A 26,374-nucleotide genomic window follows, 5' to 3' on the forward strand; every position below is an offset into this window, starting at 1 on the left:
GCCCCTCATAATCAGCGAAGATCGAAAACGCAACTGAGAAGGGGGAGTTGTCGAAACGCGTCTTGGCCGCGGTCCAGATTTTAATTCTCGTTTTTGGCGAGAAATCGAGAGATCGACCGACTGATCGTCGGTTTCCGATGACAACGGCCCCCGACATTTCCTTGTATCAAAATAAAAACACAAATTCCAAGGTTCTCGCCATGACATTTGTCAAATCTTATCCTTTCGTCTCTCTGTCAAGAAAAAATTAGAACGTAATGTCGTTGTCACTTTCTAGTGCAAGGTCATTTCCCTTTCCCCTTTCGAACGACGTCGAAAGTCAAACAGAGGAAGAGAGAGAGGATTTGCACGAGAAGAGCACACGTTACTGTTCAAGGCAAAGATAGACAAATAATAAGATGGATAGATAATCGAGAGAGAGCGAGAGAGAGAATGAATGACTGATCGCGCAGCGAAGCAAACTATGACGTAAGACACCGAGATGATATTACGCAGGTAGGAGGCCCGCGAGGCTTCCGATTAGACAAAAGTAATTGCCACGCACAGTCCGATGGGAGCCCGAGAGATGATTGCCTCGTAGAAATTCAGCTGGACATTCCCATCGCGCGTGATGACCTATTAACTCTCTGTCGTATCTTGACCGACATATTACACTCGATTGCGCGCTGTTTTCGACACACGGCGTACGATCATAATTCATACGTCGCTCGTGGAAATGGGATATCGAAACCCTTTTAGTGTCGCGATTGATCAATCATCGGGAGTGGTCGATTCGATATTTTACGTCCCGTATCATCCCATCGAATGCGAGAGTACCGGCGCAAATCTCTCGTTGAAATATATAAACAATTTCCGTCGCATTACACTCTTGTCGACACGTATATAAGCTTCATTCACTGTTCATTGCTTTATTCGCTCTACGGTATATATCGCGTGATGAAATTTTGTACGATGCATACATATTTGCAATTATGATTAACTCGTAGCGATATATTGCACTGATTCACACGGTACTTATATATATTATATATATATATATATATAAACGTACTCTGTAATACATCTCTACAGGGAAATATTAGAATTAGTTTTGAATTACCTTTGCTCCTTTGTTCCCCGTGTCTAATAATTCAACACTCTACGAGTCGAATTCCATAAATTAATCATATGGCAAATGTAATTGTCGCTTCGTGCGCAAAGTATTGACGAAATTATCCACGTGATGGCATTATGCATTGTCAAACTCGACAATGCGCGAATCTCACGTAAGCTACGAAACGTTAATAATTACAGTGCTGAACAAAACTATTCGGAGTGTAAATAATTAAACTCCAAACCAAGCAGACTTGCACAATTGTCTAATTATTGCGATTAACGAGAATGACAATTTAATATCGATGCCTGAAATATATCGAAAATTTATCGTGGCATTTTCTCGAAAAAGAAACATTTGTTTGAAGACGCCATGAATTTTATCTATCAACCGTTGCGGACAGAACGACCCGCTCTGTTGTACTCGTAAATATATAAAATGCAATTCTCTACAAGCTGAGTCCAGCTGAGTCGCATGAGAACAATTTTATCGCTTTATGACTCCTTCCCCTTTCGCGGACGCAAGTTACCGCGTAAAAAAGAGGAAATAAAAAAATCGGAGAACTGAAAAAAAGAGGAGAGCAAAGCACGACTCGCTGGACCGAAACCTCGCATTGGCAATCGACTTTCACTATTCGCGCAAGGTTGATCGGCTCTCGTGCGTCGAAATTCACGCGCGCAGATAAGCGGAATGAAAAAAAAAAAAAAAGACAAAAGTAGAAAAACCGAAAATCAAATCACGCTCGGAATGTTCGAATCCAGTATGGCAATCGCCCAACGTGAGGAACCCCGTGAAACAAGGCGAGCGTGATGTAACGTTATTAGTACCGGGCTTTCGTTGTATCGGGAAACTGCGTGACCGGCTCAAAATTGATTTAGCGTTTCTTTATAGACTTGTCAACGTCGCGTCGACGTCGAGTTGACGTAAAAATAACTGATTAGCTGGATATATATCATTTTTGCGTGTTAAGAAAGCGAGGTACCGTCGAATAGTAGAAACTACGAAGGCCGCGTTATTTTCTAACGTCACGATTTGAGAGAGTATATTAAAGATACGATTTCTCATATTGGATCGCAAAACAGCATTCGAATCGTTGTAATCCTGGCGTTCTATTCGCAGTGACAATCAAGATATTAGCTTCTTGATGGATTATCCGGCCAAAAACACGCTGTAATCCCAGGGAGTAATGCCATTACTCCCTGATCTTTTCCAATCTTTCACATTTGGAAAGAAGACTGATGTGACATTATCGAAGCACGAGAGCGCGCGATTCTCTCTCGCTCGCGATAGCGAAAAATGACAAGAAAAATGTTCTCTCTCATAACGGGGAAATATCTATACGATCTCGTGAGAATCGATCGAATCGCAGAGAACACAGAAGCGGTGGATATGAGTTTCCGAATCCGAGCGGCGGATATTCGCGGAATCTTCGAAGCGCGACGCACGCCGATCATATCGTCGGAATAACCGATCGCGAGGCGGAAATCGAGAGCTCTCTCTCTCTCTCTCCCCTTGTCTTGGATATGGGATATAAACGATATCGGAGAGAAGAGGATCCATCGCGCGCGATCCAAGCGCGTAGTCGCATTCACCCGCATGTTGAAACGAGAGACAAAGTTTGCCCGTAAGTCGTTAAAACGAATGATAACAATGCCCGAGTTGGCACTCGGAATCGGCGAGAAGCTCAGGCAGCTCCCATAAATCCGGCGCAGTCACGGCCACACGCTCGCGAGACGAACTCTATTTTCAGTTTCAGTGAAAAAAAAAAAAAAAAAAAAAAAAAAACTTATGCGGAATATTGTCAGAATTATGGTTCATGAAAATCATAACCGGCACATCCGCGCGACGAAAATACATGTTTGTCCGAGAGATCCACGCGATCGCACTCTAAATTTCGCGTTTCTCTAAATTTCCGGAATCCCGAGATTATCTCAGGGGCAAATTCTACGAAGGGTTGAAAATTATTAAATAATGAAGAGACGATTTTTATCAAAATGATACGCGTCGCACGATATTTGCAAAATCACAAGTCAAATATTGAAGTCAATCAAATATTGATTTCTTGATTTCTCCGCACATCCTCTCGTATATCACGAACAAAGATGAAGTTGTTAGACTTCGAAATCCGCTCTATTAAATAATTTCAAACACAGCGTTCTCTGTTTCTATTCCGGCAATTAATCCTTGCGCAATATCTTATCGCGGTTTATATATATATATATATACCTCTACGACAATAATAATTACTGAGATGTATTGTAGCTCGTAGCGATTTGTTGCGGGAGATAAGATCTGTCCGGTTGTCTCTACATATCTCCTGTTTCTTGCAATACTCGACCAGATCCCATCAATTCCTACGTAACTTTGTAAGTAGGTGGAGATAGGAATATAGAGTGAACCGAGAGACAAGAATATGCGGTAAAATTTATCTTTGTAACACACGCAATACACCTCTGTCAGAATCTTTCAAGACTTTTACGTAAGAGTCAACTATGTGATATAATATATGTGTACACACACACCACACCGTGGTGTTAATTATATGGGTTTTACGATTGTGCACGCAATTGTAGCAAAAGCCTCAAAACAAATAAAGGAGGCTAACTGAAATAAGTAGGTGTTGGAAGTTATGATGTTTGTGCGGATTCCGATGCCAGCAAGAGGAAATTACGAGAAACGACGTGGGTAAATCAGGAAAAACGAAAACGTCTTCCGAGAGGAGGCTTTTTGGCAGCGAAGGACGATGCCTTCAACTCGTCGTTGATTTCAACGTCTCGGCGCGAGACGTCAAAATCTTTTTACAACATAACTGGAATAGCGGGTCACGTGAGGATGCGGCTGTTCAGAGCACACAAAATAGTATTTTAAATAGAAAATAAATAGATTTACGTAAATTCTTCTACTGGATTATAAATAATTAAACAAAAAATTAATTTTATTATATATTGATTAAGATCATATTTAAAATATTTAATTAATTTCATGAGCGGATCAGAAATAAATATTTCAAACATGTATTTTTCGTTAGAGAATTCAAGTATTCATAACTAAAATAATTATTTCCTCCCATTCTATACGAACAGCGAAATATATTTAAATATACTTTTTTTCCATGAATTCGCATTCATTCTATTCATTTTTTTTCTTACGGCTATTCTAAACGCGAGTTTGTTTTCGCGATCAATTTTGCAATTATTTTCTTGGTTGTATAACATTAAAAATAATATTTAAAACAAAAAATAAAGAGAAATAAAATACTTGAAATATCTCAATGCTAGTTCGTAAATTTTTAATATTATTTCATATAAAAATTTCTGTAACATTTCTATTATTTCAATCGACAATTACTATCTCAATGGATTTCAAATAAATATTCCTCCAAGTATTTGTAGCTATGAACTTCACGGAACAAATAAATTTTGAAATAATATTTTACTTTGGAACGATACACGTGTGTATGATTAGCTTCAATAGTTTTGCATTTGAAGTGTGCCCGTTACTACGGGACGTATAGTACAGAAATAGTTGGACGTAACGGACCACAGGAGATACCCTGGCGCTCGTCTCCTCCAAGACGCCGGGACGAACGGTCCGTACGTGCGATACGTACAGGCGTGCGATACATACCTTCCGCTCGCGGAACCGCAGCAACGCGACGGCGGCGATAATTATAAACCGACTAGACGAGGGCGCAGCAGCGCGACCCGACAAAAGGGAGTCCTATGTTCCTATTTTATCATCACGGAACTTTCTTTCGGGTCGCCGAGAGACGCTAGAGTCGCTAGCTAATACGACTTAATAAATCGTCCCGCATGAATCACCGCTGCGAGATGCACTTTTGCTCTTGGATGCACGCGGCGGATTTAACCGACGTCTCCCCCGGTGCCTGTTGTTTGTATAGAAGGAACAATAAGACGAAGGATTGTCGAATACACCGTTCGCGGACGCGTTATTATTTAATGAGATAACAAAAGCCCGTGTTGCTTATTAACGCGTTGGACCCTGTCGCGGAAGGAGAGAAATTACATTTTGACTGTAATAAAATAATTTGTTTACCGCGCGAGGGCGGACTGCCCGCTGATTGGCGTAATTTCGACATGTCGCGGCCGCGACACAATGAGCATGCATACATCAAACAGTAATGGGATGTAAATGCGTACACCTACACAAACGCACACGCAATAACGCGCGAGCGCGACAATGGTCCGGGCGTAAATATAGTGATCGTCCAATTATATAATGCGACTCCGAACGGTATGGAGCGATAAATTCGAAATTCTTCCTCGCGGACATCAATCGCAGTCAGATTGCGTCGCGCCTACGCGCCGGACGATCTAAACTGATTTAGGATAAAGGGGAGGGAAAATATTCCCACGGAAATTCACGCGATCCGTCCTATCGTGGATCTCGTAAATCAGCTCGTCCCATCGCATTCCTTTATGCGTTACGCTCGTGTGACAACTCGTGTGCCAAATATATTCGCCATCCGCTCACGATTTTCGCGAAATTTGACAGCGGAGTTCTCTCCCTATATCGTTCTTCTCGTTCTCTCCATTACACGAGTCTCGTTTTCACGGAAATTATGAACGGAAGCAAGTGCTATCGCGTGAGAGGATTATATTCTAATTTGATACTAGATAATTAACAGCTTCGCACACATACACAAGTGCATTACTGTATTATAATAATAATGAGCATATAAACTACATAAATATTAAACTATACCTGCATGTAAAATCGCCGCGTTATACGCGTCTATTAAACTGGCCAAAGTTAAGTTAGCGTACAATCGAATAAAATAAATAAAATGACAAAATTAATGTAATGAGGAATAAAACGAAGAGAAAGAGCCTATATAGTAAAACTATATTTGAACAAATCTATGGCATAAAGTTATTAGACCGCAAGCGATATAAAGGAAAGAACCCTTCCAAGTAGCCGTTCCTGAAATATAACCTAATATAATAATATAATCTAATGGTCTTCCGGTTGGATGCGTTTATGTTGGTACGTGAGAATGACTAGTTTTGTCGATGACATTTTGGCGAATGGTCTCTACCGCGAAGTTCCGCTTGAGATCCGTGAAGGAATTGCTATTCTCGCATGGATCATTTATTCTTTCTCGATTAAAAATATTATTATAAATAACCGTCGAATTATCGATAAATACATGTATCTACACGCGTACTCGTAACATTTTGAAAATCCGTGAAAAATTTCTCTGGCTTTTATGCGCCAGCGTTATATGCTAAATCGAGTCACGTATTCATGCAGGTGCAGGATATGCGCTTAATTTGTCGCGACCTTTCTCTGCTTATCTTCAATGCCATGTCCCCCCCTCTCAGCCCGTCCACCCTTTCCTATTTCGCAAACCGCACAGAGATCGAATCTCCTTCGCCACGGGGTGTCGATGCGATGGGCCAAAATTAGCAGGTGCAGTGCCCCATATAAACATTTTATGCCGACGTCTCTCAAGGACACCGACCGGAAATTATCGGAAGCTTACAGTAATTAAAATCGTGACTAATTCCAACTTTTATGAAAATAATGGCAAAAAGTTGCTAATTTTTTAAATTTAAATTAAAATTTTTTTTTTAGTGATGTCAACTATCGTTAATTCTTTAATTATTTGTTTTGGATTCTTGCTTCATAACACGATAAAATGTGTGATTGACAGTGTGATCTTTGGTGATCCGCGATATCTACAGCTCAAAAGTTACGATTCGATACTCGAAGTAAGGGGAGCTTAGGGGTTTCCGCGGCTCAAGATAGATTCCAAACTACTCAAGCACGGCGGGATACGTATATCACCTAAGAAAATCCAGAAACGACGGCTGGCACGCGAACGTGACCTTGCTAGATGTGCCTAGCGGGTTTTCTCCTCTCTTAACCGCGTTAGATAGAGATAGTTATCTAAATACAGTCGTTGAACGCGATTTGTGGACGGATATTACGGTCATCGCTCAGCTTTAAGCATTATCATTGATCGTTCCCGACAGTCGCATCTCCTGATCGAAATCTCGAGGCGAGAAGGAATCGAGGGGATCTATTAAAATGGTCATGTGTGCTATTATTCTCCGAATAAAAAATACTAGAGTAATAATAGAGATCGAATAATAGAGACTTCTCTCATTTTTCTCTTCTTCTTCTTCTTTTTGTTAACGCGTTCCGAAATGTTACATGGTTGATATTTCAATATAAATTATCATCCATCATTCTCGCAACGCAAAATCCATCGCAAGATTTTCGTCGTTTTAAGAAGGATTAATTAACCTTTAATTTCGCGAACGGTATCACGCCATTCCGTCGTATGGCTATACCTATTTTAGAAATTGCGACGCGCGTTTTATCCGGCACACGCAAAGTGTGACTTATGAATAATTTCGCTAACGTATTATTCATGAGGTGCAGAAAAGTAGTAATAAATTGCACGGCTCGATATAAACACAGAAGGACTTGTCATCAACCCTTTCAAAAATGCGGCGTTCTTTGTACAGCCCTTAATGTCACTATCGTTCCGGAAGGATTAAAAAACATTATACGACGAAACCAAGCGCTCTTTAAGCCATTAGAGAACGTGTATCCGGCAGAGGAAACAAAAAAATGGAGCCAACAGACCGTTCTTTCAGAACGAACAGGCTGTAAAAACTTAACAAAGCGACCGAAAGCTTCCCCGCCGATATATTGCTCGTCGCGTTGAGCCAACCAATTTCCAGTTTGCACTTTTTCCGAATGCGATTGCATTCGCGCGCGCGTGTTGTTTTAAGCCTCGTCCAATCCCTGTATAAAAATCGCGCGTGAACATCACGTGATACATCGTGTCGCACAACAACGCGGGAAACACGAGGCTGGGGAGTACGAAATTTAGTTGTGCGAACACAGGTTGGATAGTCCGCGAATAAAACCACGTCAGTGCAATTTATCGAGTTTTATCGCGAAAAAAAAACAGACGATTGCTCTCTCACCAATCAGATTAAATACGCTCGTATAATTAATTACAGATGGATCGTGACAGGTGCGTAAGTATCCCATTTTGTCGCTTGTATTGTGAAACTGCATTTATATTTACGATTGTCGTGCGCAACCTTATTGAACGACAAGAAAAGCAGTCTTTACTGGCCGCGCGCGCTTTACTAGCCACTAAATAATCTATTTCTCTCGCGTTTATACACGCCGAACCCTAGTGTGCGAGCGTGCGTGTGCTCCTAAAGACGAGACACCGTGCATCTCTCCACGGACCTAAAACCCGAAATAAACCACAGCTGGAGCTGCCTAGATCCCTCCTTTGCCGCCGTTAACAACGCTTTTATTGATCTATCGCCCGCCAATTTTATCGAAGCGCCAAGATATTCGAAAAATTTCGCGTGAACGTCGTAAACGCAAATTATGCACCGTGACAAGTTCGGCATTAATCATATATAATAATCTTGAGTTAGTTCTTTAAGCGTCTTCGCTGTCACGGGACGCGGCAGAGGCGAAGATAATGAAAATACCACAGATGAGATCAGAGTCAATTTTTCCTCTTTCCATCGAAAACTTTATTCGAGCAAAAAAATCAAATTTCTCAATATATGCGCTAATATATGATAATAGAGTTACGCTGACGTGTATTTTTATTTCGCAATGGATTATCGAGGGCAGGCGTATAGAAATATACTGTGATTTACGATCCGATAGTTGAGCGGCAACGCGCAAACTCGAGGCATGATATTTCATAGCTAAGCAATTCTCGGAGCCACGTGCGAGACAAATTAATTTAATTTTAAAAGCAAACTAAATCAAGACGACATACCTATCGTCGCATGCTGATTGATAGAGAAGACAATACACGACGATATGCCGTGTGTAAGTATTTAACAAACAGCTGCCGCGCACGTCAAACTCTTCGAGTTTATTCGATTCGCTCTAACTATTCTTAAGGCAATTATTTCAATTTTCTATCTCACATGACGAAATCTATCTAAATAATCAAATTTTCCATTAGTTCTATTTTTAATCTAACATCGTTATAATAGACGATAAAGATATCTTCATGAAATGAGGAGCTCGATTAAAAATCGATTTGACAAACATTATTCGTGACATAGGTCGATTGAGAAATTAAACTCTAGTTAAAACTTCATAAAGCTAATGATTCATATGTTTTAATTATCAGAAACTCGACAAATCTCATCGGCATGTTGCGGTCTCGGCTATTTCATCATCGAACGCGTCGCGCTCGCGGCCGATAATTTTAAACTTTCGATAGAGGCGAATAGGATTCGTCTGACCACGCTTATCAAAATTTGAACGGCACACGTGTCGTTGCCATCCGACGAACGGTTCGAGCAAAAACGGGGGGATATATATTTAATGGCTAGCTTTTCTGGCAAATAAGTGATATGATCCAAAGCTTCGATAATCATGTCATTAATGAACAATTCGTCTAACTCGTGAAGCAAAATAAGCGACTGTCGCTCTTCCTCCCTCCACCCTCCCCTTGTCCCTTCCTTATACTTATTGTTAGCTACCGAAACACGCGCATTATATGAGTCTTGGCAGCACGGCGTTGTACCATTTTAATCGGTTCGTTTGGAAAATCTTTATATGTTGTTTGACGGCAGAATTATAACCGTTGGTGGTTGGCACGACGTAGATCAGAGAACGATGGAACGTTTTTCCCGGGGAAGTCCATTATCTCTCTCATAACATACGTTGACATAAGTATACAAAGGTTAAAAGCAATCCCTGCTTAAAGAGCAACTGCAAAGAAATCGACGCTCGTGCGATGGCAATAATATGCTAGGTAAACGCATTATGCACTGTTCTGTATTCGGTATTTATGTAATTATTCTGAAATAACTTTTTTTTATTACCGTTTTTCAATAATATTAAAAATTGTTCAGATTCATTTCTCCGCGTGATTTATAAAAAGGAAACCTATAATCGTTTATCTCCTAAATCTATATCGCAAAACAAAATATAAATTTTTTAGGAAGTATATATGTGCCAAGATTTTCAATTACTTTGTGATAGAACAACTTTGAAATAGAACAAGTTGATGATGATTTGTTACAATAATGTATTTTAATTAATTTAATTAATTTAATATTTAATGTAATTTGATTTCGTAATAACTTCAGAATTTCTGACATATAGACACGTTTCGAACAATTAAAATCAGAAATTTGTGATATGTCTTTCGGGATAAAAACAATTTTTAAAAACCCACGTATCATTCTCGCGGCGATATAATATCATATGAAACGCGGACATATCAAACATACGTGCTTATATATCGTTGTATACTAGCAGTAAAGAAACTGCTTTGGAAATCAAATTCAAAGGAATCGTATTGCGCAAAGTAAATATACTATGTGTAAACGTACATATAAATAATGACCTTTTGAACTATGGATTATTTAAGTTACCATTTTTTATTTTTAAAATTAAAATAATATAAAATAATATATCACAAAGAAACTTAGAAAAAATAACTTTATGTTATGTCAGAAAGAGAGTTGAATAACTTAATTTAAAATAATTTTAGATCCAAAATTTCTAAAAAGACTATTTAAAATAAAATAAAATAGAAATGAAATAAAATAGAAAGTACAATAATCAACAATAATAAAAAGATAACTACTTATACAATATAGAACAAAAAAGTAAAAAGCACAGAAATTAGGGTGTAAAAATTTTTATTTCCTGGTTTAACTATATATAAAAAATACCTTATAAAGTTAGGCAGTTATGAAAATTGCATATATCATTTCTTATGCGTGACTTTAAGGTATTTCGGACTCACTTTAACATTAATGTTCTAATTTCATATGAATTTTGACATACATTTACTAATGATGGTCTGAAATAGGGCCAAAACGTTCTATTTGTTTATTAAACTATATTAAATATAAATTTTTGCACTTTGGCTCTTATCAACCCAATACTTGTTCTATAAAATAGAAAAGAAACAAAAATTATTTTATATTTTTGTATAAATATATAAATGATTTATATATAAAATATATAAATTTAATTCATTTGAAAAGAAAATTCAATTCAATAATAATAGCATCAGATAATTCTATATAAATCAACTTTTTTGAGTATAATAATTATAATATTTTTATATCATTTATATATATATATATATATTTTACTCTCTTTATAATTACTTTAAAATAATTTCTAGTGCAATATACTAGCAGGTCTTTCATCATTCTAGTTAAAATGACGATTTTTTTCGCCATTGCCGCGAAAAGAACCGCTCATGTGCGTTAAGCCTAATGAGAAAATTTAAAGAGCTGTTAAAGGGAGGACAAAAGAAAAAAAAAAAGGAATAGTACATTTCACGTTCGGCGCAGTGACGAGAAACAGCCGAGAGCAGTAACTCGTAATACGTACCGCCGCGATGCTTTTGGCCGACACACGCATACACGCGAGGTGTTATTTGCAGCCGTGTGGCACAACCATTCTGGTCCTCTCGAGTGATTGATCGTTTTCACCGTTATACATCTCTTTCCGTCTTTCATTTTCCGTTTCAACGTTTCGCCTCTCTCTTCGACCCCGCGTCGTAATTTCACCTCGTTCCTCAGCGCTCTTACAATTATCCACTCTTGCCACTCTTGCCACTCCTACCTACACGCGTTAATTAGATTACGCGATATTAATTATTTTCTATGTTTTAATGTCAACGTGTGATGTCAGAATTTGTACCTCGTAAAAAGTATTCGTTATTAAAGTCAACAATTATAATCTACAAAAGCAAAATCTTCAATTTTAATTTCAACATTTCATTAATCTGGATTTTAATTTAACATTAATTAAACGCGCAAGGCTGTTAGAGCAACCAACTCTCCCCGCATAATTTTCCTGAATATTCTTGAACAGTTTCGCACACACACATACACCTGCCTGATTATTCTTATCGGACTTGTACTCACTTCCCACGCATACAAACCGACCACTATCTCGAATGGTTATTTCTGTTTTTTCGTATAACTCGCAACTCGAGCAGGATATTTTCGGAAATAACACCACATTGCGACACATTGTATGGGTCCACCTGCAACATTTTATCTTGGCGCTATCGGGCGCTGCGGCACGATGGTGCTCACTGGCGACACGCGACCAAATACCGAGATACACTATGGATATTCTATAGGGTATCCCAAGTACACGAGAATGTGTACGACCTAACCCGACGAAAGCATTATGCATTATGCACGAATGGCTCATAATCGACAATGTAACGAAATGATTTATAAGATCCTCGCCTGTTGGCCACATCGCGGGCTCTCTTTTGTGAAAATTCCCGAGCAAATGTTATTCAAGCGACCTGTTTAACGACCTTTTAATGACATGCATATTTAACTCGGGAATGTACCAAATTAACCACTTAATATATTTAACTAATTAATATATTTTATCTATGTAAAGTATAAATTCCCTTCCTCCATTGTTTATATATTATATCCGTTTCAGAAAGCGAGATAAACGGATAATTCGCGATAATTTTATTACGTTACATGACAATTTAATCATTTGTGTATCGCGTTATACAAATAGAAAGATCAATTTATCGCAGTGATAATTCAGTCATGATTTACTGCTGTATATCGGAAACATATTTCAAATACGAGCGGTTATGTATGTGAGATAGATAGTTTTGAATAATATATATTTTGTCAAGGGTCTCCCCCCAAGAACGAGAGATACGTCTCGCATGCAAAGTGGAAAGCAATCAGGTATTAAAACGTTTGCATCGCGCGGTATCTTTACTGCATCAAAAAGAGAGAGAGAGAGAAAGAGGGGAGAGGGGAAAGAACGCACGAGCGTCCCTTGCGACTGAAAGAAAAATGTGGAGCGGAATAATTTAATTCGCCGCCATGTGATCGACCGTAAAGTCGTGCTTTAAAAATCGTCCCCCGTATTTTTATCGTTCCTCGTTTTGTAACGGCGACCCAACATCGATCCAAAGCCAGTCTCCAAGGCTTCTCAACATACATCACACACGTAGGCCATTATTTGCCAAATATGTTATAGCATCACGCGGCTTTTCGCACCTCTCGTGTAACTTTTACGTCACGCACAGCGTGTCAATGTATGCATTAGATCAGATAAATACAACAAACGTGTAGAAAATTCCATTAATATGCACGTTTCATTTATGTTAGAGATTTGATTATCTCGTATTAAAAAAGACGAATGTTTCTGATTAAATTTAAAAAATCTAAGGTACATGCGCGTTTCCCTAATAGTTGTTGCTCAAGATCAATCAAAACCAATTCTCTATCCGAACAAACCAATTACAAATTCCGCTATTAGCATATTGAAAAACGCTCTAAAATATATAATCTCGATTATAATAAAATAATATATATATATTAACATTATTTATTTATTTATAATTTATTTAATATTTGTTTCGTAATATGGACAAAAATAAAAGTGTAATCCCGATTTAGTTATATCAAATACTTTGATGTTAGTTCGGGAATTGAAGTAAACGGGCAGTTATAATTTAATCCAAATGCGATGAGAAAAACGAATTAATACGGTATTTATTAGTCGACAAATTAAAACGGTAGATTCCGACTCGTTTGAAAATTCCGCATATTGCCATGCGGAAACTCTATCTCCACATGTGCAGGAAAATAAATGATATATCTATTTCAATGTACTCGTATTTCGCAATATCAGAAGACGAAATATATACATTTCTTTTTACTAAAATATTATTTAATTGACGCTGAAAAACAGCAAATGCGATAGCGACATATCAAAAAAATATATTGACGTCTCGTTTTTGCGACCTCGCCATCTCTCCCTCTCCCTCTCTCTCTCTCTCTCTCTCTCTCTCTCTCTTATCAAGTTTGCAGGAAGCTATCGCAATTTGCGAAGCGATAGCAGTAAAAATCGAGATGATGTACTCACCTCCTCGTCGGACGGCGGCTCCTCGTAATCCGACAACGTATTTTTGAAGACGAAAATGCTGTCGGACGGGTCGAGATGACGTGCGTTACCAAATTGCGTTTGTCCATCGGCAGCCTGTGTCGGTACGGTTGTCTCCACCATGTCGATAGATATGTCCGTCAATGTGTCCGACACGGCTGTGCGCGTCCACTTGGTCTTAATAATCGTGTCAACACGATCGTTCGTGATTCCGACTTGTCCAGGCGGCAATTCAGATACACGATTGCTGGAAGCTGTAAAAAAATTATATTTTTAATTCTTCTTTTTTTTTTTAAGAAATTTTTTTATTTTTTGAATACTTTCGGTGACATGCGCTTCCAGCGTAGAGATATTTTTTACTACAAAATTTAGATTAAGAGATCAATCTTCATTTTTGTAGCACAGAGTGGAAATCAATCAATCTGCTATCTCTATTTAAGCTTTTCAGAGTAGATCGGAATTCATACGAGGCGTGTTAAAAACGGAAAGGGAAATGAAGAAGGACGAGTTGAGAATGGGATGGTAAAAAACGCTATCGTGTATCGCGATGTAACAGACGCGAATGTTTTAAAACCCCGAGAATGTATGTTGGCATGTACAAGGTATGGGATTCGTCATTCTTGTTATATCATCCCCGCCGGAATGCCTTTACATCATGAATATGCATCGCGTTCGTGCACCACGCGATACATCACATACATATACATATACATATACACTACTGCCAACGACAGTTCGCCCTTCTCTCTCTCCGAGTCATCGCCATCCTCCCCCGCGATTAATCACTGCGCCTCAATATCAAAGCGTGACGGCCGCCGCGGTTTTATCTCGCTCGACGACGGAACGCGCGATTAATCATTTCGGCGCGGGACGAACCAGACGGAATCGCCGCGACCTCTCGATCGATGGGGATGATGAGGCCCCGGGACAAGCTCGCGCCAATGACGTTTCATTCATACGTAACGAGCGCACGTGTCCCCGACCACATGGCCCGTGTAACGAGAAGAAAGGGTGGGAGAGAAGAGAGAACACTTATGGTATCGTTCAGAAAATACGAACGCCGACCAGAGTCAGGAGAATATAACGCTTATAATGAATCGCGTCGTACTTACGCATGTTTATATACACACGACCCTTTTTTCCCTTTACGTACGTACACACGAAAACGTAACACGCGCATGTGACGCGAATGGCTACTCCGATGAGAGGCGCGCGTCAACGGTTACATTCGCGGCCGGTTAAGTTAGGTTAGGTTAGATTCGCGCGGATTTACCTCGTATCAGCGATTCGCAAATCTGGCAATTGACATTTTATTCCTGATTACAACTCGAATGAAAAGTTACTTACGTTTGTCGAGGAGAAGCGACCGATTCGACAGCTTGCGAATGAGATGATTGTAGAACGAATCGAAGTACACTCGAATGACTCGAATCCTCGCGAAGTTGTACTTGCAAACAAACTGGCAGAAACACGTTAACGTGGATGTAATACGAACTCCGTAATAAATACAATAAGCCGACACTTTTCTTACCAATATTCGCAATCTCTGAATTGTCATATCAATATACGAGAAAATCCGGTATATCTCAACGCGCCAAGCACTGGTGAACCGACATAGGACTGTCGAGTCGCCGAATCGTAACGACTGCGCCATCTGATGTGAAGGATATACAGTTATCGTACTTGTAAATAGTCTGATAATATATCGACGTATCAGTTCATATATTATTACGTCATTCGAAGAAAAATATGTGTGGAGCTTATATCAAATAAAATTATTCATACATGAAATACTACGCAAATTCTGATATAATCAAATATATTTAGTGGAAAAATAGAAAAAGACGCGCGTGTTCCGTGTTTCGTTTACGACTGCGAGAATCGCAATTGCCACTATCGACGTATCGAAAATATCGAGACGTCGAATCACGGGATATAATTGGATTCTGCTCGTTTCACTTGCACTTGTTGCGCTTGGTTCGGAAATGCGTCTCAAATTTTGGATGGACAAGAAAAATGAGTACAAAAAGTGCAATTAAAACGGAGCTATTATCTAAGATAAGATTTTCGAAATAGATGTTTTAGTAAACATATTAAAGAAATGATCGATATAGCGAAATATTACGAAAAATATAGAAATATATGTCGCTATAAGTCGTCGTCGCATCGAATTCGAATTTTCGATCGGCGATATAATTAAATCACGCCGGCAGACCGGAAGCATCATTCGGTCTATCTTTAACCTAATGCTCCCACTTATGTATATCGAAGGCATTTCGCCGAAAATAAACCTTCACGAATGTGTCACGAAACGTCTGGATAGTTCTATGTCGTTTATAATACGAGCTAACTCTAGTGTCATTCTAAGGATGAGCAAAGTTGAATCGCGCCGGTGAGAAAATTTAGAAAAGAAGCGAATCACACACATAGTGCTGTATTCTTAGAAAAAAGCTCGTTCTTTCTAAAAGTTTTCTACAAAAGGTAAAATGTGTGTGTGTGTGTTTTTTAAATTAGAATCTCCATAACATTTTGTGTATCTGTTATTTTTCTTAATGTTTAACAAAAATAATACAAACTTTTTATAACAAAAATTATTGCAATAATTGATAATTTATGTACAGACTTCTCAATGTTACTCTAAAAATTGTATAGTTATTATTAATTATAGTTATTATATATTGTATAGTTAACTACGTATTTGATTTACTAATATTTTGTACATCTTTTTTATTTTGTATACTCAAAGAAATATGTATAATATATTATATTATCATGGATCATAGGAATCTTTCCATGTTCAAATATTTAATACAATATTACATATTTTATGTTATAGAGATATCTTGTAGTTATAAAATGACAAAATCAGATATGACTGCACAAGAGTGGAAGGAGAAAGGTAACGAAGAATTTAACAAAGGCAACTGGTCAGAGGCATTAGATTGCTATACAAATGCACTGAACTTAGTAAAGGAAGATAATGCTGAGAAAGCGATATACTATAAAAATCGAGCTGCCGCTTATTTAAAATTACTTGATTATGAGAAAGTGATCAAGGACTGTGATAATGCGTTAAAGATATGTTCTAACGATCCCAAGGCCTTATTTCGTAGATGTCAGGCACTTGAAGCATTGGAGAGGTTTGAAGAGGCATATCGAGATGCAAGAAATATTATTTTATCTGATCCCAATAATAAATCTATTCAGCCTATAGCAGCACGTTTACATGAAATTGTACAAGAACGACATAAAGAAATGTCACGTATTAGTGCCAAAGTAAGTATATATGATTGTAAAGGAATTTATTAATTTGACCTATTTATAATAATTTTATCCAGTTAATATAAATAAAACATATTGTAACATATTTTTTATTTAATTAGTAAGAATTTTGATTTAGCCAATACATATTGTATATGATTTAAACTTTTTGCTATTTTTGTTGTATTTTTATTTAATCTTTTTTCGGTGGATATATTGTATTGAAAATTATGTTATATATAAATACAATTTGTTTATATAATTAATTTTATATACTATGTTATAGGTATCACAAATGCTAGACCTAGCCTTTAACATGAGCATGGATAAAGAGAAGCGTGAAACTGCTATGAATAATTTACTTGTGCTTGCACGTGAGAGGGCTGGTGCAGAAGAGATTTTCAAACAAAAAGGTGTATCTAAAATAACAAAATTTGTGAAAGTGGGAGAGGACGGGGAAATAATCTGCAGTGCAATCCGTATTATAGGCGAATTATGTAAAAATAATATTAATCAAACTGAATCTATTATAAGAGATATCGGTTTGCCTTGGTTTTTGGAAATGATAAACAGTAAGCTTGCAGAGAGAGTCAATGCATCTCAATACTGTTTACAGGTGATTATACTAATCAAAAATATATTATTATTGTACAAATAGAAATGTGTATGTATGAGTGGAAATTTATCTTATATGTGTTTTCTTTTCAGACTGTATTGAATACTTATAGTGGTATGGAGAATAAGCCTGATTCAAAACCTGACAAGACTTTATGCGAGGCGCATAAGAAAGAAATAGACACAATTCTATCATGCCTATTGTACAGCGTAACAAATAGAACAATAACAGGTCTTGCGAGAGATGCAATAATAGAACTTATTATGCGTAATATTCATTACACTGCATTAGACTGGGCCGAACGATTGGTCGAACTTCGCGGTTTGCAAAGATTGATGGAAGTAGCTAGTGAAATGGAGGAATACAAGTATGAATCCTCAATGGACATTACATCTTCTACACGAACTATAACCAGTGTATGTTTGGCTAGAATATACGAGAACATGTACTATGATGCTGCTAAGGACCGATTTAGAAATGCCATTGAAGAATTTATTAAAGATAAATTACTTACACCCGATATAGAATCGAAGGTATACATTTTGTGACATTATATAACTTTTAATTTTCTAAGAAATATTTAAATTATATAAATATTTAAATTATGTAAATATTTAAATTATATAATAAGACATTTATAGAATCGTTGGATGTCATTTTAACCACAATCTCTGTGGCCAATTTGGAACTAATTTTTTTTACAGAAATAATAAGAAAGATGGCTTTAATTCAATTTTCTCTTAGCATTATATCTTTGCAAATTTCGAATTGAAATTCTATTATTATTAGCAAATTCCATTTTAATTTCACTGATACATATGACTATCATCTGTACTGAAGCTTAGTTTATCAAAGATTTTCTATTTTTAATTGTTAAATACTCTAAAATGATAGCTATCTTAATATTTCTGCAAAAAAAAAAAATGTATTCTATATTGCATAAAATATATTGTATAAAAATTAATGGATTATTAATTGACTGTTTTATAGGTTCGTATAGTAGTTGCGATAACGACTTTATTGATGGGCCCGATAGATGTTGGAAATACAATTGTAGCTAAAGAAGGGATTCTGGAAATGATCCTCGTTATGGCAGGGACGGATGATTTATTGCAGCAGAAAGTCGCTTGTGAATGTATCGTTGCTATCGCGTCCAAAAAAGACAAGGCCACCGCGATCATAAATCAAGGTGTAAATATATTAAAGAAGCTGTATCAGTCTAAGGATGACTCAATCCGCGTCCGAGCATTAGTGGGATTGTGTAAGTTAGGAAGTTCGGGAGGCACAGATGCGACTATCAGGCCGTTTGCGGACGGAGCAACGAAAAAATTGGCTGAGGCCTGCAGACGATTCTTGATTAATCCCAAGAAGGAAAAGGATATGAGAAAATGGGCTATAGAGGGTTTATCATATCTCACTTTCGACGCCGAAGTCAAGGAAAAATTAATAGAAGATCAACAGGCTATTCAAGCTATGATCGAGCTCGCCAAAACTGGCGATCAGTCTGTTCTTTATGGCGTGGTCACAACATTGGTGAACTTGTGCAATGCTTATGACAAGCAAGAGCTCATACCCGAAATGGTTGAGTTGGCAAAATTCGCGAAACATCATATTCCCGAAGAACACGAACTAGATGAGGTCGACTTTGTGAATAAGAGATTATGCACGTTAACTAAGGCTGGTGTAACCACTGCTCTAGTCAGCCTCGCTAAAACGGACAGCCAAAATAGCAGGGAATTGATAGCGCGCGTTTTTAATGCGATATGCAGTCAACAAGAAGTGAGAGGAATAATCGTTCAACAGGGTGCTGCGAAGGCTTTATTACCGTTAGCGTTAGATAACACGGACAAGGGAAAAAAGCAAGCCTCGCAAGCTCTGGCTCGTTTAGGAATCACGATAAACCCCGAGGTCGCGTTTCCTGGGCAGAGAATAATGGAGGTCGTTCGACCATTTATAAATCTCCTGAATCCAGAGTGTTCTGCTCTCGAGAATTTCGAAAGTCTAATGGCTCTGTGCAATCTAGCTGGCGTCAGTGACAGCGTGCGAAAACGTATACTGAAGGAAGGAGGATTCCAGAAAATCGAGGCCTATATGTACGAAGAGCACGACATGCTGAGGCGCGCGGCCACGCAAGTAATGAATAATTTGGTAATGTGTGAGGAGACAATCCGATATTACGAACAAGAAAATGACCGAATTAAGTATCTTGTAATACTGTGCGAAGATGAGGATCAAGATACTAGTATTGCAGCGGCTGGAGCTCTGGCGATGCTAACATCAGCTAGCAAAAAGACTTGCGAAAAGATTTTTGATTCAAAAGATTGGCTGGAGTCTCTACACTTCTTGCTCGCCAATCCAAATTGTGATGTACAACATAGGGGTGTCGTAATTGTGCTGAACATGATAAAAAGCACAAAGGAGGTCGCTGCGAAACTTATTGAAACGGATATAATGGAAATATTGATGGCATTGAGTAAAAACGATAATATACAAAACAAAAAAATCAGAGAATTGGCATCTACTGCTTTGGATGCTGCTGCCAAATGGAAATTGATCAAGAAAAACGTTGATGAAAACGAATCGTCAGAAAGCACTAGTAATATTGAACATGTCGATTAAACAAATCATATATGAATATATTGACCTCAATTCTAATCTAAATGTCACAAACTTGTCAAGTCAAGTGACATTTCTATTTATTGTTAAAAATATATGACAATATATGCAACCAAAGACTTCACAAATTTTAAATTTGCTCATTACATCTTAAGATAAATATTATTAAAAGAAGATTTTAACAAATTTAATATCAAATTATAAAAATGGTGCTAATAAAAAATTAATTATGCGAGTTGTACAATCTGAATTACTGTATATATTATGAAAACTGTGTATCAAAGTTCATAAAATCGCATCACACACACACATACACAAAGAAACAGCTATACAATATTCTAAACTTACTTGCAGAACAAATTGTTGACCTGGCAATGAACGATACACAGTGATGTTTGTAGAAAGATCTCCAAGTCATTTGTAGGATCCTCACTAATAGTCATCTGCACACTCTCAGTAGTTATCATCTGTGTACATATATACATACATTAGAATTAATTTTTGTCAAAAATTATTTTCAAAAAAATTAATATCTTATTATTTTTGGTACATATGTTGATGAAACAAAGTGGAGAAATTTTATACATGCTATCTTTGTTTCTGGCGTAAAAATTATCTAGATTTCACATTTAAAGTAAGAGTAAAAATTATCAAAATGTTAAAAGAGAATGTTGGAATAGGAAAAAGAAAAACTTTCTGCATTACCCTTTTATTAAACATACATCTGTTTTAACGAAATTAAAATATACGTGCAACTTTTCAAAAGACAAACATCCATCAAATTTATCAAAAGTCTATGAAGTCTTTAATGTAAAAACTCGAGAATATTTAATTTATTAAAAAATATATAAGAAATAAATGAAAATTTAGATTATATATATTGTTTATTTTATTCTGTGTTTAATAATTTTGATTTATAATCAATGTTGTAGTGAAGTTAAAATAATAATACTAATCATTCAACAAATTTGGAGATGGTTACTAAAATCTACAGTATTACAAGCAAATATAATGCAAAACTTAAAGAAGATCAAAAATTATTTATAAAATATATACATTTATGTAAAGTTATGTATGTGTGTCTGTTTGTATATATAAAAATACCTGTATCTAATATTCCCATTATGATATTTATTTTATTTAGGAAGAATCCTATATAGATATATTATATAAAGTTTCTGATGTTGTCTCTAATTATTATTAATTATTGTCTCTAATTATATTATTAATTATTGTCTCTAATTATAGCAGAAACAATATTGATTTAAAAATGCAATAAAGATATGATCCCATGCAATAAAATATCTAGTAAAATATTTCAAAAATGTAAAATATATAAATGTTTTATAATAGTTCTAATTTACCACTTTGGTATTTCTATTTGTATAAAAATACAATTATATTGTACTAACAATGAAAAATTGTGAACTAGAGTAGATTTTTTAATTTGCTTTCTCGTATTCAATATAATAATATAATGTTTTTTTAAATAAAAATGTAATATAAATATTTTATTTTATTTCAATAGAATCACATTCGATTCTTTATTCAGTTTATTCAATCAAAATAAGATATTCCGCGATTAACTTCTAAGCAAGATTTTTAAGCAAACTTTCGATAATAATGACACTATATAAACACAATGTAAACTCAAAAGATTATAATAAATGTATGTACAAGTGTAAACTCTTCTCTAAATGTATAAATACTCGAAAGACCGTTAAGAAAAAAAGCATCCATAATGGCCGGACTATCTGAACCGAAAAATTCGCTTGACTTTTTATTCTTGAAATTCTCGTTTAATATACCGTAAAACTATAAAATAATCTCACAGTTTATTCAAAATATAATGCTATTGCGAATAATCACATCTATTTAGCTCGATTATCTCTTTGTCGGCTTACCTATGCGGATATTATCAGAATCCGCAATCTCCGCTTCTGTACGACACAACGTTCGCGCGCGAAAAGAGAAAGAAGAAACCGTTGCATTTTGCGCGTAGCATCTTGAACCAATCGGGATGAAAGGCGCCAAGAATTCCTCATCCTGATTGGTCAAGCCACGAAATCTATCGAAAACCGCCGAGCAGTTCTCGAACAATTTGGCGCGAGGATTCAAAAGCGTTTAAAATCATTTGCAAAGACGTAATACGAGATATCGAGAATTAACATTTTTCATTTAGAATTATGTAAAAATGAGCATTTAAAATAATTATACGCGTTCGAATTTTAGTGATAAACCTCCGATTGTTTACAATTGTTTTTAGATCGTGTCACCACACCCGTGGAGAATAATAACCTCTTGTCATGGTTGCCGCAAATATTTCTAATAAGAAACAGCTCAAAAGTCACGATTCGTGAGGATTGTGCTTACTGAACGATATACGGAATCTGGATGTTTTATTCGCAACAGTAAAATTGAAAGGTACTTCATAAATAGACCAAGACAGTTTCTAACCTGTATCATATTTACTCATACATTCATCCTACATAAGTAAACGAAAACGATTTTATCTTATGCTTTACTTTCATTTAAATAATCAAATAAAGCAATCTAATCGCTTTTTTTCACTTGTTATTCGAATATATTCTAATATTGTTGAGATTATTTTGTATTATTTGTAATTGGAGTATGGAATGCCTTACTACGACGATATATATATAAATTAAATACCTTAATAATAATAAAATATCAAGTTATATAGTTTAATATTTATTAAAATCCATTTGTACTTTGAAATATAATCATAAGAAAATCCTTTATTTTTAACAATTTATTTAAAGAAATTCAAAAAGTAATTTTAACAAAAACATATAACTAAAGTTATTTTGAGGAGATGATAAATACATATAGATGCTAAAATATGATCTTTACATATGTATCTTATACATAGAAAGAAACACACTCTCCTTTCCTTGATTTTAAGTATCTTTAGAAACACATTCTTTATAAAAGATACCAGTATATCACAAACTCAGAAATGGATGGGATAATGCTTGTTCAGCAGTGATACGTGTTTTATAATCTAGATCTAGAAGTTTTGTCAAAAGCTGGTATGCTTCCTTGGGATACTCAATATTTGGCAACACCTTAAAAAATTTTAGGAAAATTTGTAAATGTCAGAAGATATAAATATTATACATTACAGAAGTAAAGAAGTAAGAACTAGATATAATCAAGCATTCTATTTTCACTACAAAAGCAATTATTTTAAACAATTTTGAAATGGAAAGAGATTAAACCACTATTAATGAGTGGTTATTCTACTAATTGTGATGATTTAAATATCTTTTAACATACAAAAGTCAAAATTTTTATCGTTGTGTCCAATTATACTTCTTTTACTTTATAATATTATATAATTTCATTAAATAAAAATCGTTTCAAGTATAAAAACAGAATATACCTTGCATATACTATTTTCTCTATCATGCATCATGCTTCTGTTTCTTTTTCGTAACTTTAGGCACAAAGACATAATATCAATGCCTGGTAAATTTTCACTAAAAATAATTTTCTTACCTAAGCCAAATAAAATAGAAATAAATAATAAACACAATCCACAAAATAGAAATTAATTAAATGAAAAAGAACAGTTTAAATAAATTATTTATCATAACCATGATAAAACATACCTAATTTTTCTGCACATTGTTCTACTTTGCGAGATCCAAATATCGTTGTTATTTCCGCTAGAGCTGTGCAGTCATCGGGCGAACGAAAAAAAACTTGCGTACCGCTGAGTATGCATAGCATCATCACACCACAAGCCCAAATATCAATTGCTGGAATTTTGTGCTTTTTTCAGTCATTACAAATTTAAAATCGTTTTATGTTCTCCATCATATCATTATTATTTAGTACCTGGAGTTTGTGATGGATGTTTCAATAAAACTTCAGGGGCACGAAACCCAGGTGTGCCTGCACGAGGCGCTGTTTGTTGTGGTCTTGTTAAACATAATGTGCACACTTTAGGTTTCCCAAAACAATTACATTTGTTATCTATATTCTTTTTTGCTATATTTGAATTAAGCTGAAAACTTAAGTTATTCTAAAACAGATTACAACAACAAGGAATAAGAAACATTAGATTATTTTTAGATATATTGCATTTGACATGTTGCATATAAAACTTACTTCGTCAGATCTCTTCCGTTTCATGCTCTGTATTTCAGTTGTTCCTTCATTTATTATTTTTGTCTTCAAATTCTTTGCATTGTATTCAGTGTATTGCTGTGCAAGCCCAAAGTCTACCAATAAATATCTGTAAGAAAAAAACAGAAATATTAAATTATATACAATTGTAATTTTTTAAAAATATAGAAAAGAAATTCTGGTATTTAAAATTTACTTCCTATTGATACGGCTGTAGAGAAAATTACTGGGTTTCACATCTCTATGTATGATATTAAACTGATGAACTCTTCGTACAGCGCTTAATAGAGCTTTCATATAATCCTTTGTTTCTTCTACAGTCATATCTTTGACATATTCCTAATTATATATAATCATTATTAATATATTTTTAATCTTGTTAATGTAATCGAGACTTTGCAAACTTAAATGCAAATCACAAACTTACTGAAAATTTATCATGCTTCATATATGGCATTACAAACACTACTGAACCATGATTTCTTAAACATAAATCTATGCCAACAATATGATCTTTGCCTCTGAAATAAATTATATTTGTTTCTGTCAATGTAAATTCATATGAAACTATATAATACTTCTTTTCTCAGACTGAAATTTGCTTAGCATACCCCATCTGTTGCAAACATTGTAATTCACGTTCGATTCTTTCAGGATGACAAGTGGGAATTAAGTGTTTCAATGCAAACTTTGTATGTCTATTAGAAGACTTCAGAGTAGCCAAAAAGACAGAGCTAAATGTGCCGTCCCCAACTTTACAATGTATGTGGAATAGCTCATTTACAAGTGGGATCGATTTTTTCAGATTTGTACAGCTATCTTTTGCTAGAACAGCAAGCAAGTATACACGTCATTTGTACATTTTTATTTTAATATAAAAACATTGTTAAAATATATATCTATATGAAGCCTATGTGATAGACATGATATATAGTTTAGTATTTTTGAATTGTCTCAAATAAAAATGTACAAGTTTAATTTTTATTAAATCTGTAAATTATCTTGTAAACAGAATACTATTAATATTCTAAATATAGGAAGATATACTTAAATATAAATACCGTCATTGTCAATTTTATCTTTTCGATGTAAGTTGTTGATTTCCATCCTGTCGAATTTTTCTGAACCTTTTTTAATCACTCGTGTAATGATCACTCCAACATATCACCGAATTCACCTTTTTCAGAACTTGTCCTTCGTTACCGACGATTACTGATTAAATCATTAGAAAAAATGATCACTAATCATCACTAATATAATATAACAAACATAACCTTTAGAAATTGGCGTTATTTCGCGCCAATTTTCTAGCGCAATAAAGACCGATTTTCATGAGATTATAGGTTTGTTCTTTTTATAACCATCATATTTTTGCTTTTATCATACGTGATTGGCTAATTTCGATATGCGCGGTTATTTAAAAAAAAATCTATGCATGAGTTTCTTTTGTAAAATTAAAAAAAAAAGGATTTTTGGAAAGCAGAACGTATTCAAATTAACAATTAGTTAACTTTGCTTGTGATATAATATGGTTTATAAAACTTCCATAACGATATGTAATAGAGATATATCGTAATATTTTATTTGATTTTTTTCTTTGATACAAAAATAAGAGAATGATACAAGTAATGTTTAAAGTAATAACGAAATTTCAGAACATGTGTATGTCAAGTTAACTCAATTTGCAATAATTCTAC

The 26,374-nt window shown here is 35.5% G+C and overlaps 3 protein-coding genes and 1 long non-coding RNA gene across 6 annotated transcripts in view; 2 read left to right on the plus strand and 2 right to left on the minus strand.

Annotated features, from left to right (window-relative positions):
• LOC115245165 (RNA pseudouridylate synthase domain-containing protein 2-like) overlaps positions 1 to 20,931 on the minus strand; it is a 128,782-nt gene extending 107,851 nt beyond the window's left edge. Inside the window, 4 exon segments of the mRNA XM_029823320.1 lie at positions 14,012 to 14,283; positions 15,377 to 15,488; positions 15,561 to 15,683; positions 20,871 to 20,931. Of these exon segments, the coding sequence (XP_029679180.1) occupies positions 14,012 to 14,283; positions 15,377 to 15,488; positions 15,561 to 15,683 (507 nt within the window). The 5' untranslated portion in view covers positions 20,871 to 20,931.
• On the plus strand, positions 15,964 to 21,592 carry LOC115245159 (protein unc-45 homolog B). The gene is made up of 5 exons (XM_029823308.1): positions 15,964 to 16,510; positions 16,866 to 17,305; positions 17,577 to 17,906; positions 17,999 to 18,439; positions 18,897 to 21,592. Exons 2-5 carry the CDS (start codon positions 16,886 to 16,888, stop codon positions 20,523 to 20,525), a joined length of 2,820 nt encoding a protein of 939 aa, XP_029679168.1. The 5' UTR covers positions 15,964 to 16,510; positions 16,866 to 16,885; the 3' UTR covers positions 20,526 to 21,592.
• Positions 21,593 to 22,761: 1,169 nt separating this feature from the next.
• LOC115245087 lies at positions 22,762 to 25,731 on the plus strand. The gene is made up of 2 exons (XR_003885484.1): positions 22,762 to 22,946; positions 25,332 to 25,731. It is a non-coding gene; the product is annotated as an uncharacterized LOC115245087 (long non-coding RNA).
• Positions 23,255 to 25,993, minus strand: LOC115245067 (cell division cycle 7-related protein kinase-like). 3 transcript variants are annotated; one of them, XM_029823168.1, is made up of 9 exons: positions 25,739 to 25,993; positions 25,289 to 25,502; positions 25,105 to 25,198; positions 24,874 to 25,016; positions 24,660 to 24,786; positions 24,387 to 24,573; positions 24,158 to 24,307; positions 23,929 to 24,044; positions 23,255 to 23,611 (listed from the first exon to the last, which is right to left on the minus strand). In XM_029823168.1, exons 1-9 carry the CDS (start codon positions 25,782 to 25,784, stop codon positions 23,489 to 23,491), a joined length of 1,200 nt encoding a protein of 399 aa, XP_029679028.1. In that variant the 5' UTR covers positions 25,785 to 25,993; the 3' UTR covers positions 23,255 to 23,488. The 3 variants fall into 3 exon arrangements, with proteins under 3 accessions (XP_029679028.1, XP_029679043.1, XP_029679034.1); XM_029823174.1 differs by having other exon boundaries at positions 23,478 to 23,611; positions 23,929 to 23,982; XM_029823183.1 differs by lacking the exon at positions 23,929 to 24,044 and having other exon boundaries at positions 23,458 to 23,611; positions 25,739 to 25,992.
• Between the last annotated feature and the right edge of the window lie 381 nt (positions 25,994 to 26,374).

Source organism: Formica exsecta, unplaced genomic scaffold (genome assembly GCF_003651465.1).
Source record: "Formica exsecta isolate Colony F162 unplaced genomic scaffold, ASM365146v1 scaffold122, whole genome shotgun sequence".
NCBI lineage: Eukaryota > Metazoa > Arthropoda > Insecta > Hymenoptera > Formicidae > Formica > Formica exsecta.